This window comes from Meriones unguiculatus, chromosome 11 (assembly GCF_030254825.1).
Source record: "Meriones unguiculatus strain TT.TT164.6M chromosome 11, Bangor_MerUng_6.1, whole genome shotgun sequence".
NCBI classification, from domain to species: domain Eukaryota; kingdom Metazoa; phylum Chordata; class Mammalia; order Rodentia; family Muridae; genus Meriones; species Meriones unguiculatus.
In genome coordinates, this window is record NC_083359.1 from 54,109,350 (window position 1) to 54,122,493 (window position 13,144).

A 13,144-nucleotide genomic window follows, 5' to 3' on the forward strand; every position below is an offset into this window, starting at 1 on the left:
GTCTTTTTCTACATTACTTTACAGTTCAATGATGATTGCATTTGTGTTCACATCTTTTAAAATGGGGGCATTTTGCCAAAGATGTTGTCTTCTGACACTTGGCTCTTTTTCTTCTTCTTCTTCTTCTTCTTCTTCTTCTTCTTCTTCTTCTTCTTCTTCTTCTTCTTCTTCTTCTTTTCTTCTTCTTCTTCTTCTTCTTCTTCTTCTTCTTCTTCTTCTTCTTCTTCTTTTCTTCTTCTTCTTCTTCTCTATAGAGCAGCTTTCCTGCCTGGTGAAGTGCCAGTCAGATCTGCATGCTCATTTCTTCCTCCCTGCTTTTACAGTGTGATTGGGAGCTTTTATTACTATGTGTTGCAGTGATTTGATAGGGACAGGGGTATTACCATTAGGCATCTTGCACTCTTTTTTCATATGTACAGCTGACAGTAGATGAATGAGTAATGCATCTGTACAGCCTCTGATATGTGTATTCCTTTGTAGGTAGCAGGATATCGCTTCTATTTCCATTGCTCATATTCTTATCAGCCCTGAAAATTATTTTTGTTTTACAGAGGAGAAAAGTTGGGCTGAACTTGCATAACTTGTCCAAGGTCTCACAGAAAATGGTAGAGTCAGGACTCTTGCCCTGGCCTGTCCATTTTGTTCTCTGGTCCCTTGTGCCTGTGCTGTATGTTCATGTTCCACACACTCCTGTTTGGGCTTAGATTGATTTAGCATGAGTGGGCATTTTAACTGATTTTGAATTTGAAGTTGCTGAGCTTTGGTATAAACCATATAGACTATGTATGCCTTTTGGTCTAGCAAGTATTTGTCAATTTAGTAGCCATTCTTTTAATAGTTTTTAAAATAATAATGCAATTTTTTTTTCTTTGAGTAGTGATGTGGAACACAAAAGTAATGCTCTTTGCACTCAAAGGTCTGGTTGGGATGTGGGACCAGTGTAGTATGCACCATCTTTCATGCCGTCTGTCCTTCTGTAGAAGTCCATCCACTACTGGGTGTGAAGGGGGATGGCAAATCCAAGAAGAAGCAAGCAGGCCGGCCTAAAGGATCAAAAGGTAAAGAGAAAGATTCTCCATTTAAACCGAAACTCTACAAAGGGGACAGAGGTTTACCTCTGGAAGGATCAACGAAGGGTAAAGTGCAGGCGGAACTCAGCCAGCCCTTGACAGGTAAGGACACATTGGGAGCACTGACTGGCTTGCTTTGTGGCCTTGCTTTGTACAGCTCCTGACTTCCTTTAACTGCAGTGGGATTTTTCCCTCCCTATCTTTTTTCCTTCTCCCCAGCATCAAGTAATCTCTGGATTTTAAGCTGCTAAGGGCAAGCTAAACCAAAACTGGCTTAATTTGTAGATTTCAAAGGTCCTACATTCTTCAGATACATACAGAGTATTATAAGAATTGTTTTTACTGGGTAAGAACCCTTACTTTCCATTAGATTCCTATAGGAAAATCTATGGCTCAAAAAAAAATATGAGCCTCCAGTTAATACATTTCTTAGACTGTATCTGCCCTAGGTATTTTTTTTTTTTTTTTTTTTTTTTTTTTTGCCTAAGACAAGAAGCCAGAAATACAAGCTGCTTTAATGTACCATCTGACTATTAAACTTCAGCATCTTCATATTGTTTAGATTCTCTAAGCAGCAGTGTTCTTTCTCCACAGTTTAAAGAAAGGAGGAAGTTTGTTATCAGTACCATAATATTAAAGAAGAAAACAAGGCTTTGAGGTTTCTCCCAGTATTTGAAAATAGGAGGTAATTGCCAAAAAGACACAATGTAGCTTCTTAATATCTAAGTGTGCTTTTGGTTGTGAGCCTTGGCCATCAACATCTGAGCCAGTTCCAACCCCTACCATGTGACATATGGTCAAGGGAGTTTATCAAGGAAGGAAAGTCCCAGAAAACACCTGTGAACCAGTTAAGTGTTATTTGTTTGAAAAATAATATGATCAAGTTAGAGCTCATCTTCACTCAAATGTCCTTGGGATTTGAAAGTCTGTATGTATCTATTAGATAGACACATACACAGAGACACACACACAGGGACAGAGCAGTGCTTTGTAATATATAATACTCTTATTTTTTGTGGCTAATTGACAAGGATAGATGTCAGTGGTTATATATAGTTTTTTCCCTTTACTTTAAAATTTAATTTAAATGTTTTAATCTGCATAGGATAAATACTGAAATGCAAAGCAGAATTCCTTGTTCAGTTTGTTCCTTTGCTAGTTGTTACCTGTAAATAGGAATATTTTCTACAGAGAAATTGAAAAAGAGACTCAGTCATTAGTCCCCTAAGCTTGCTAGATCTAGACTTGAGTTTTTCCTATTGCAACACTGTACTGCTGAGTAGGATGGTTCCCCTGTACCACTGATTATGGCTGTTAAGCAGTTTCCACCTCCATACTGAGTCCTGATGCAGTGTGTGTGGATTATAAAGAAGGAATATCTAGGCATTGCCAGCAAAAGCCACAGGTCAGTAATTGACTGCAGCTCATTAGCTACATTAGCCTACAAATACAGATGGTCTTTCTGTTAGTCCATTTGCATAAGCTGATATCAGTTCAGAAGAAACTGGCACAAAAAGCCCAGTTGCTTTTAGCAAGATTTAAAATGTGGCCAGATGTATAAAATTAATTAAAATACTTTAGGATATTGTCTCTATGCTTCTATTATTTATTTTTAATTTTTTTAAAGAAAATGATTCACTAGTCACAGACCAGGCTGGCTTCAAACTCAGAAAAATCATCCTGCCTCTGTCTCAGAGTGCTAGGATTAAAGGTGTGCTGGCTGTTTTTCTCTCTGTCTCAGAGTGCTGGGATTAAAGGTGTGCTGGCTGTTTTTCATTCTTCAGGATGATGCTTTGAGGACTCAGGACTCCATGGTATGGCTCAGTGGAGCAGCATTTGCCTAACTTGTGCAAGGCCCTGTGTTTGAGTTGTATGACCAAAAAAACTAGTTAAAATTAATCTTGTGCTTTTCAATAGGAAGTATACATAGTATATGGTAAATAAACCACTACAGAATTTTAAAATTATCTTTCTCAATAATAGAATGACTTAAAATTTCAATTTTAGTTGATATGTTCCCTAGTAGCCACAGTAGCTAAATGTCTAAATGGGAACTGAGATCAGAATGTTGGAAAGTTTATTCAGTTCTGGAGAATGAGCTTTTTATTCCTCAAATTCCACAAATACTGAATTTGTACATTAGTATTATACTGAATTATTGGCAAAAAAGAATTTGTAGTAAATTTTTGAACTGTGTTTGAGATGCATACTGGGTATTTTTGCAGTCTAGCATTTCAACCTCTTCTAGTAAGGGTTGGAACCTTTCTCTAGGGGGTTTTTGAAAATGACCATTGTCACTTTGTTTAGCCTCAAGGTTGAAGGTAGTACTGAGGCATTAAAGGTACAACCTTGTCTTTTGAAGCAGAGTAGTTCATGCTGGCCTTCTCTAATTACTTTTGTTAATCACTGAAGCTGGGTCAGCCTTAAAGGGAGGCGACTATCTAACAGCTTTATCCTTAAGGAGGGCCAGAGAACTTGTCCCTGGTGGGGTGAGGGGAAGGAAACCTTTTAAAAGGGGCAGAGCAGGTGGAGTCTGTTTGCATGCAGCGGGTGCTTCTCAATGCAGCTATGTGTCCTTCTCGTGTTCTCTTTTCTTCTTTGGCCTTGGTTTATTGATCTTTTCCTGAATGGAAATCTCCAGAACAGAAAATACCACAGTGCTAAGGAGCAGAATCCCTAATCCCTATCAAAACCTCAGCAGGGATCTCGAAGCATAGTTCCAAGACATTCACAGAGTTACCCATGGCTTTACTGACAGTTCAGTACTGTTTGGAAATTTGTGAGGCTCAAATTTGTTTGTGAGTGGTGACAACCAGACGTGTCACATAATTTCAGAAGTACCACTTTTAGAGTAAACTATCTTCTGTGTGGGGTTCTTTGCTTGTGGTAAGGGCTTCTTCATTCAATAACATAGTGGTTTTGGAAGGTCTCGAGCAAGCACAAACTGGACCTGCTGTTTGGTCCAGGGGTCCCTGAGGAAAACTGGTATTTTCACAAATACTTGTTATTTGATACTTCAGAGATTTTCAATAAAAGATAGTATATAGCTCTTGTTTTCCACCAGATTTTAAGAAATAAAACCTCATCCAGAATGCCTATGGCAGAGATCTCTTTGAAAATTAGCCCACAGTTTGGGGTGCAGGTCAGTGTTGGAACTGACTTAGCTTGTGTGAGGCTCTACTCTCGGCATTGCAGAAGCACAGCAGTCTCTTCTGAGGATTGTGTTAAAGGATTTATTTTTGTGGACTGGATAATTTTTGCATTAGTGTCAAAATTTTGAAGGTAGAATTGTAGGGGTAAGAGGTGTTATACTTAAGCTGGATATGTTTCTTAATATGTGCAACTGGCCAATTACTTATAGAATCCATTTTGTAAATCTTCATTACTCTAACAAAAAAACCCTACCATTATCTGTTGTGTGTTACAACAGGAGATTAAGGATTCAGAGGGAATTTGGAGGGAAATAGACTGTTAATCTGGAATCTGGGACTACTGAAATTCTTTTACGTAACACAGCTCATTAGTGTTGACTAGTATAGGAATGCCAGCATCCGTTGGTACTTTATGTGGAGGAAGCCTGGTAAGGGCAATCCTAAGTTGGTGACTCTTCAGGAATAGGCCTGTTGGTACCATTTGTCTAATACCTGTTTTTGTCACCTTAACTCCATTTCTTGAGATGAGAGCATAAGCTCAATTTTCCAAGATCTAAGGTTCCTCAGCAGTATACCTCATCATCAAAATGCCACAAAGGACTAGTTTGTCACTTATACCATCTCCCCTCGTTCCTTACGGTAGACACCAATGGCTTGATGTGCACCTGGATATGTTGAATGTGGCAAAGGCCTAAGTGAGCAGAAAAGCTGCTGCTTAGAATGGGTACCATGCAGATTGCCCTACCTTGGGGCAACTACTCACTGCCTTCTGGAACTAGGCCCATCCAACCACTTACCACAACCATGGTTTTGAATACCTGGTAGTGAGTGTAGTGTTTATTTGTCCTCCTCTTTCTCTTCCTCCTCTCTGTTCTAGAAATAATTGGTCACTCAAAAACTTGATGCCTAGTTAGATATTCTATCTCATTCTTTGTGATTCTCCTAACTGACCAATGAAGGATTGGAAATCATGTCTGAATGTTTTCTTTGGCCATCCTGAATTAGGCTCCTATTGGGAGAGACCAAAAATAGCTATGAATCTCAAGCTGAGTTTTTCTTGATATTATACTTCTGGAGATTTCCTGTATGGTGCAACTAAGTATTATTTCCATGAGCAGATGCTGGAGGCCTTTGTAGAGCTGTTTTCGCATATATTTCCTTGCTAATAGTATTGCTTGCTTTGATTTTAGTTTGCTGCCTAATGACTCAGTAAGCCTTTATGTGTAAATATGCACGCATGTCTTTCTTAAGAATGGGGACGGTATAGAAATGTGAACTATTTTGAAAGGTGTTTATTGTCTTAAGGTGTCAACTTGTGATTAAACCACTCTTTCGATTGTGATCAATGATTAAAATAGTAGTGCTGTATTACTTTGTAACTTGAAAACTCAGTTCGTCAGAGTGCCTATAGGAACAGTCAGTTGCAACCAGCAGGAAAGAAGTAAATGAACTGAGTCTAGTCGAGTGTATTCTGTTATCTTAAGTTTTAAATCAACTCAGGAAATTAAGTTTGTGTTTTATATTGAAGGAGATTTGAAAAATAAGTGCCAAATACAAACGTATCTTTGGAAATTATAAACTTTTATTTTTAACAATATAGCATTCAGTTAGCGAGCTTGCGTCTTGTCTTAATTTCAGTCTGTTCTCAGCAAATGTGAGTATGTTTTTGTCAGTTTTTATTTGTGTTAGAACTTCATTTTAAAAATAACATTCACAACAACTTTGTAAATAAATACTTTTATTATTCATGCAATTAATTTTCACTATTTTACAACTCCAAGCATCATGTAATCCTTCATTTAAATTACATCCAGGAAGCTTTTCTTCACCTTGTTCTCTTTTTATACTTCCTAGTTAATATTTCACAGCAACCCATTTAAAGATGCCCCTCAGAAGTTGAACAGCTTCTATGGAGTCATCAGGGAAGTGGTTATTTGCTCTTGCTATTTAGGATTTTGTTCACTTGCCAGCTCTTGGTGCATAGAAACACAGATAGTAGCTTTCACCAACATCACACCTTATCTGGGGTTCCCAGCTGATAAGAATGTCACTTAAGGAACAGTGGGGCTTGGACAGGGGATGTCTTGTTCACTGTTAATCTTTAGTGGCTGATAAGTCAAACATAGGAAAGATTGAAAGGGTCGGTACTCTGGAGTGTATTTTCTCTTTTGTGATTGCCTGAGAGCCTGGTGTATTTACACTCCCTTCTCACACCTTGGGACAGTACTAAAGCAGTATTTATTGTGTGGGGATTTGGAGTTTGGGTGGGTGGTTGTTTCAGTGAAAAGTGATCAGGAGCTGGGTTGTACATTTTTCTTCATCAGGGCTGTTCTTGGCCCATGTGTGCCTGAAACACTAAAGGGAATTTCTTGGTGTCTACTCTCTTTAGCAGGAGGAGCAATCTCAGAACTGCTATGAAGACGGTGAGACTCTTCGTTCTTCTCACTTTGTCGTCAGGTAGCCTTTGGACAGTGTGGCCAATCATTTGAGATTGGCTTTACTTGAAAACAAAGGCCTCTACTTCCCACCCGGGAGGTGAAGGAGTGGATTTTATGTTTGAATGAAGAAGTGAATTATGGAAGAAGAGCACACATCCCTGCCTTCCCTTTCAAGCATAAGTCCAGATAGGCTCTCAGGAGTGAGGATGTGTGAAGACGGCAGGACATCTGACTCACTTCAACTCCACACTTTGTTGTGTTGCTGGTGAAAAATGCCATGTTTTGTTCACCTAACTGTTGAAGTCACATCCTCTGGATATGTCCTTTCATCTCCTGTTTGCCTTCCATCCTCATGCATGTCCTTCAATGACTTGTTCTTTTCTGAAAACTTGCTACCAGTTTCCTAGGAGAGCTGATGCATTTTCTGTTTCTTTCATTCATAACTTCCCCTCCCAGAAACTTCCTGTATTTCTATATTGTGTGTAAAGGTTGGGCAGAGAAGCAAGTGCTTGAAAGATTTCAAACTGGCAGAAAAGGAAGGAAGATAGAAGGCCCCTGCCATTCTGTCTTACTGGAACCTTTTGCTCAGGAGGCTGGGCTCTGAGAATCAGGGGTTTCCCTTGCACTGCATGTTTTCCAGTATCAGATCCGTTTGAATAATCATGGTTTTTGGATATGATTAGTTTTATCCATCTCTAGCTAAGAATCATCAGTAGTTTGTGCATTACTTTACCTATATTGACTTTCAGAGTTAGAAACAAAGCAAGGTGTATTTCTCCACAAGCTTCTTTATTATGGGGATGGGACACTGTGCGAGGACTGACGTGAAACCCCCCAAATCAAAGCAACAGCAGCTCACTTCAAATCAAAGATCAGGTTCATTTGTTTGTTAAATCATTGCCTGTGGAGAACCTGTCCCCGCCAGCCATAATGTGTCCCTTCCTGGAGCCAGGCCCTTTTTTACTATGTTTTCACTCACTTCCTTTCTGTGAAAGGTTGCTTAGCTTTTTTTTACCCTTCTCTTTCTCACTCTGGCTCTCTCTGCATTTGCTGTTCTTTTAATAAAAATAGCAAATTGGGTGGATGTGTACAATAAATGTTTGAAAATTTCTGAAAATCCAAAGTCAGGAAGCCAAGTGTGGAAAGGGTTAGTTATGTTTCAGGCGATAGCTTTTGGCTTGCCCTGGGTCATACTTTCTCAGCATTGAAAGGAGGTTTAAATACTATGCTAATTGTGAAATCTCTATCAGTTGGTGGAGGCTCCTTCAGATAGCCAAACACATTGATTACTTTATATTATGGGGTAGAAGTGACAAGGGGACACGTCAGGAAGTCTCCAGTGTCATTGCCGGTGCTGCTTCCTCAAGTGTGAGTAAGACCAATGGTTGTGATTGGTAAGTGGCTCATAGGACATGTTTTTATTTGTAGACATTATATCCAGGTCATGTCTCTGTACAATGCACCGCAGTGGTGTGCAAACTGATACAGGGGTTTCTGCCTTCCCTATGTGAAGCGGCTTGATTTCTTCCATCTGGATGCTAATGCTGTGTCCATTTCCATTAACTGGCTACTGAGTAAATCAGCTCAAACCCTGCCAGGTTGTCTCTGGCAGCAGCTCCTAATAATTATTTATGCTTTTGGAATCTTTTTGTCAGCTTCTAAAACCTTCCGTCCACTTCCAGCTAGGATTTCTTGATTTGTAACATATGTATATTCTCTTCTTTTCTGTCATCTTCCCTGCCTCTCCATTTTGTTTCTTAAAATGTTCTGTAGTTTTGTACAAGATGAGACTTAGCCTTGGGTACTTCTTGCTAAAGCTTTAATGCTTTGTAAATAAAATTGGATGTTTATTAAACCACAGTATAGATGTTTGTTTGTAAACACTACTTGCTTCTGGAACTCAGCAGTCACCTTTGGTTTTATACCATAGAACATACATGTGGATTGTAAATCTTTCTCTGTGGTCATTTGGAGCTGGAAAGGTCAGGTAGTTTGGACTTCTTCCCTTGTACAAACTAGAAATAAATGATTTGAGCCAAAAGCTGGTGTTAATGAAAAAGGTCATCTAGGGAGTTCTCTTTTCATATTCTTTAACTCAATATAAGCTTGGAGGAGGCCACAGTGCTAGGCATTCTGGGAGGTTACAGTAGTGCACACTAAAAGTTCTACGCTTCCAAGTATCTTTGTTAGTCTAAACATAGTTAAATTCTTCCTTGTTAGTCATTTTCTCTGATTAAGTAATTTTAACATCTATACTGAAAATTCATGAGCTCAAAGAATAAGATGTCTCAGAGACTCTACTGGTATAGCTTTGATGATTACCAATCTGTCTACTTACTATATTCTGTCTTGTCACTAAGAACCCATCTTTAGCATCATAGCATCATAGCTGTTCCATAGCAACCTTCATTGATGTAAACAGTGAGCTCCTCTGTTCTGCAGGGTAAACAGAGCAGATTAAAGTCAAACAGAATCTTTCATTCTCATACTTAGCAACATCCTGGTTCATTTAGAAAAAAGAGTATCTATAACAAGACAGGAGCTGCCTCTGCCGTAGGCTCACTTGTTCCTTTGGCAGCGTGTGTTGGACTAAATTTTAACACACATACCTTTTGTATCTCTAACCCAGGCAGGTCTCAAACTTGTATGTGGCTGAAGATCACCTGGAACTTCTGATCTTTGTGAGTGCTGGGATAGGGGATGTGCTACCACACCCAGTTTGTGTGGTGCTGGGGATCAAACCCAGTGCTTTACATGTGATAGGCAAGCACTGCCACACTTCACTGAAGCTTTTTCTTCTTTTGAGACAGGTTTCAGAGTTAGCCCATGTAGCCCAGGCTGGCCTTAACTTTGTCCTGCTTCTGCCTCCAGGTTCTGTCATCACACCTTGCTTTCCATTCTTTTAAAAGTCTTTACAAATGAAGGTAGTTAACACTGGAAAAAGTATTTTCAGGTACAGTGTTCTAAGTGACCTTCCTGAAACAGACAGGGAGATCTTGGCTTACAAAGGAAAAGAAAAGAAAGGAAGGAAAGAAAAAGAAAAAGAAAGAAAGAAAGAAAGAAAGAAAGAAAGAAAAGAAAAAGAAATTAATTTGCAGAGTTCAGTGACTCTAGTCCAGAGTTATCTTTTTAATAGATGTTGTTTAGGAACATTCATAGTAAATAATTCAGGGAATTCAAATTAACGTCCCAATCCAACTTTGACTCACCTTTTTCATAAGATTGGTTTTTGTATTTGGTCAGATTTAGCATGGGACTTTGAAACTCTTCTACAGTCTGGAAGGGAGGGGAAGAGTTAGCTCATGCATTTGGGGTAATGTGGAAATTCACTTCTGCTTCTGAGGTCTTTTCCTTTTTTCTTTTTTCTTCTCAAGCCTGTGGGTTTAAATTCATTAGGAGGAAGTGACAAGAGTGACACCTGGGAAGATGCCCCTAGTAAGCTTAGATAATCAAACAATATTGTAAGTCTTTTTTTTTTTTTTCTTGCCTGTGGCCTCATCTGAGAGTGTGGACTGCACTTGTGTGCACATCTGTGCCTGTGCCTGTTTTGCCAACAGCTTTCCATTATAGTCTGTCAATGCTAAGGGCTGTTCAAAGCTGGAGGATCTGTGTTTCTAGTACAAGAGAACTTTCATCTGGAATGCCTACTGGTAAAATGCCTGAGTCATGAAGACTGGGGCCACTGTTTTTATTCTTGGGAGCCTGGTATTGATAACCTACCTGCCTTTGGTGTTGATGTCACCTAAAACATTGGCCATCCCTGAGACGTTACAACAAGCTGTGGGGAGAGTCATTGTCAATGCCACCACGTGCACTGTTACGTGTGGCCTTGGCTACAAGGAAGAGACCGTCTGTGAGGTGGGTCCTGATGGAGTGAGGAGGAAGTGCAAGTCCCAGCGTTTGGAATGTCTGACCAACTGGATCTGTGGGATGCTCCATTTCACCATTGTCCATGGGCAGAACTTTGAGCTGAGCTGTCTCAGCTCAGACATCCTGGAGGTGGGGCAGGAAGCTTTCCGCTTCACCTGGAAGCTTGCCCGGGGCATCATCTCTACTAATGATGAGATTTTTAAACCCTTCCGAGCTAACTCTCACTTTCTGCGGTTTAAACCTGCCTATGAGTATGACTCTGGGACGTACCGCTGTGATGTGCAGCTGCTAAAGAGCTTGAGATTTGTCAAGAGGATCTATTTTGGGCTCAGGGTCCTTCCTCCAAAGCTGGTAAACCTGAATTTCCATCAGTCCCTTACTGAGGACCAGAAGTTAGCAGATGAGGGCTGGGAAGTTAATTTCGACAACCAATCTAAGCCTCACCTCCCAAAGTGGCAGAAGAAGGTGGCATCAGCCTTAGGCATAGGGATTGTTGGTGGAGTGGTTGGTGGTATTTTGGTGAGCATTGCTGTCCGCAGGGGCATGGATGGCAGGAACACCCTCAGCAGCTTATAGTCTGTGTCTTACTCCTGGGAGGCTGGCTGCCTAGGAAACTGAGATAGCTTGTGCATGAGTGTCCCGTGCAAGAAAGGACTCTTGAAGCCAGAAGTTGGCTAGGAGGCTTGGAGGATGCAACCTCATAGTAGTTCAGGACAGCAATATCCATCATCATGTTCAGGACTCCTTGATACTGGGTGCCCAGAAGACCCACTGCAGGCTTTGCTTCTGATCCTTGGCATGGTTCTGTCTTCCAAGCCTGCATTTATTTCACACCTCCCAGTCTGTGTGCCACTCACCCTGACTCCACCTCTCTGAACAGTGTATGGACTATAATGTGCTAATAGCAGCTTTTTATTTTGAGAAACTTTATTTTTGTCCAATAAAAATAATTCACAGTAACTGTATGGCAGCCTATGTAAAATTTCTCACATGTAGAAATTGTTTCATAGTTCATTGTTTCTCATTTTCTTTGGGTTTCCTAGGCCATGCATTGTGTGGTTGCTTTGTGTGTCTCTCTGTTGTAAGGGCTGTTAGCAATGACATCCCACTCAAACTTATACAGCAGTCTTAAGTGCTGATAGATTCTCTGCACTCCCTGTCCTCCCTAGATGACCCTCTGAGTTCAGTATTAAATCGAATGTCCGGCAAAACATGGGCCCCTAATCACTGCAAACAGTCCTTTGTCTTTCCTCCCTTTTGCATTATCTGTACCTGGGGTTTGTGTTCCTGGAAAGGTCAAGTGTGCCGGCTTCTTACAGCTGCTGAGATCCCCAAGGTAGGACTGCTATGTTCATTTCTCCTTAGGAAATCCAGTCTTAAGCCTCTCAAGGGTCATTCAGAAAGAGTCTGAGGTAATTGGCTCATGGAACCTTTGGGAAAAGGTTCTTGAGTACCAGCTAACAACGGGATAGCATTTCTCCTTTTCTGTAGCTGCAGGAGTGGCAGAATGAAGAGGCTCTGCGCTCCTTTTCCTTATCTGTTCTAGAATCACCTGGATGCTTTGAAAACTAAGATTCTTGAGCCTCAACCCAGAGATGCTAATACAGTTCAAATTTTGACCAAAGGATGACTAGTGTTTCCTTTTAACTTTAGTGACCACCTACATTAGTTCCATGTCTATTTCTGTGATAAATCACCATGAAAAAGACAACTTATAGAAAAAGTTTATATGGGGTTTACAGTTCAAGGGGGACAGAGTTCATGATGGTAGAGGGAGCTGGCAGCAGGGGGATGAAGCAACAGCTCACACCCATCCTACCCAAACAGCCACCAACTTGGAAGCAAGTATTCAAATGCTTATCTTTTCAGAAACATCTCACCACACCACCCATAGCCTGTCCAGATTCATCATAGCTTTACCAGAATTCTTCTAGATGTATATTGATTTTGTGGAATCGTTTGAAAACTAGGCACAAACATGACTATCCCCTCACCCCTGTGTGTGTATGGGTGTGGGCATGTGTACATGTATGTGGGTGCATGTGTGTGGAGGCCAGGGGCCAGAGATCAACCTTGCTTTCTGTTCCTCAGGTGATATCCACTATGTTTGGTTTTGTGTTTGAGACAGGTCTTTTTCTGGGACAAGGGCCTCACAGATAAGGCTAGGCTGGCTGGCTAGTGAGCCTTAGGAATCTGTCTGCCTCTGCCTCCCCAGTGTTGAGATTACATGACTGCATCTCCATACTTAGGTTTTTATGTCCTCATGTCTGTGCAGCACTCTGCCAGCTGAGCTTTGTCCTGAATTGCCATGTGCCTTTATCACACCCAAGAAAACAAACAGTAGCCAGTCTTATATCTGGCTTCTGTTCATTTTATTACCAATCCCTTAAAAGCTTTTTAGTGTAATTTTAATCCAGTGCTGTACTTGGTGGTGTTTCTCTTCAGTCTCTTGGCAAATTCCTCATGTTTCTCATGACATAGTTACACTGAAGAGTCAGGCTTGTCCAACTTTTTTAGATGTTGTCCCACAACCTGGACTTGCCATGTCCTTGTGATTGGGTTCATGAGGAATGACTGTTCAGCATTTTGAGAAGAGCCCTACTGTGTCACACCA

The 13,144-nt window shown here is 40.6% G+C and overlaps 3 protein-coding genes across 9 annotated transcripts in view; 2 read left to right on the forward strand and 1 right to left on the reverse strand.

The window, feature by feature from the left end:
* The window catches only part of Rbbp5 (RB binding protein 5, histone lysine methyltransferase complex subunit), a 28,698-nt gene extending 20,183 nt beyond the window's left edge, over positions 1 to 8,515 (forward strand). For 3 of the 7 annotated variants that reach the window (XM_021636346.2, XM_060364280.1, XM_060364277.1), the window contains 2 exons: positions 981 to 1,172; positions 6,612 to 8,515. In XM_021636346.2, coding sequence (XP_021492021.1) covers positions 981 to 1,172; positions 6,612 to 6,640 — 221 coding nt within the window. In that variant the 3' untranslated portion in view covers positions 6,641 to 8,515. Of the gene's footprint in view, positions 1 to 980; positions 1,173 to 6,076 lie in introns of all 7 variants that reach the window. The other 4 variants (XM_021636347.2, XM_060364278.1, XM_021636348.2 and 1 more) reach the window with 4 other exon arrangements.
* Cntn2 (contactin 2) overlaps positions 8,353 to 13,144 on the reverse strand; it is a 36,001-nt gene continuing 31,209 nt past the window's right edge. Inside the window, exon 23 of the mRNA XM_060364275.1 lies at positions 8,353 to 10,035. Coding sequence (XP_060220258.1) covers positions 9,956 to 10,035 — 80 coding nt within the window. The 3' untranslated portion in view covers positions 8,353 to 9,955. The remainder of the gene's footprint in view (positions 10,036 to 13,144) is intronic.
* Tmem81 (transmembrane protein 81) lies at positions 10,034 to 11,490 on the forward strand. The gene has a single exon (XM_021636359.2). It carries the CDS (start codon positions 10,327 to 10,329, stop codon positions 11,104 to 11,106), a length of 780 nt encoding a protein of 259 aa, XP_021492034.1. The 5' UTR covers positions 10,034 to 10,326; the 3' UTR covers positions 11,107 to 11,490.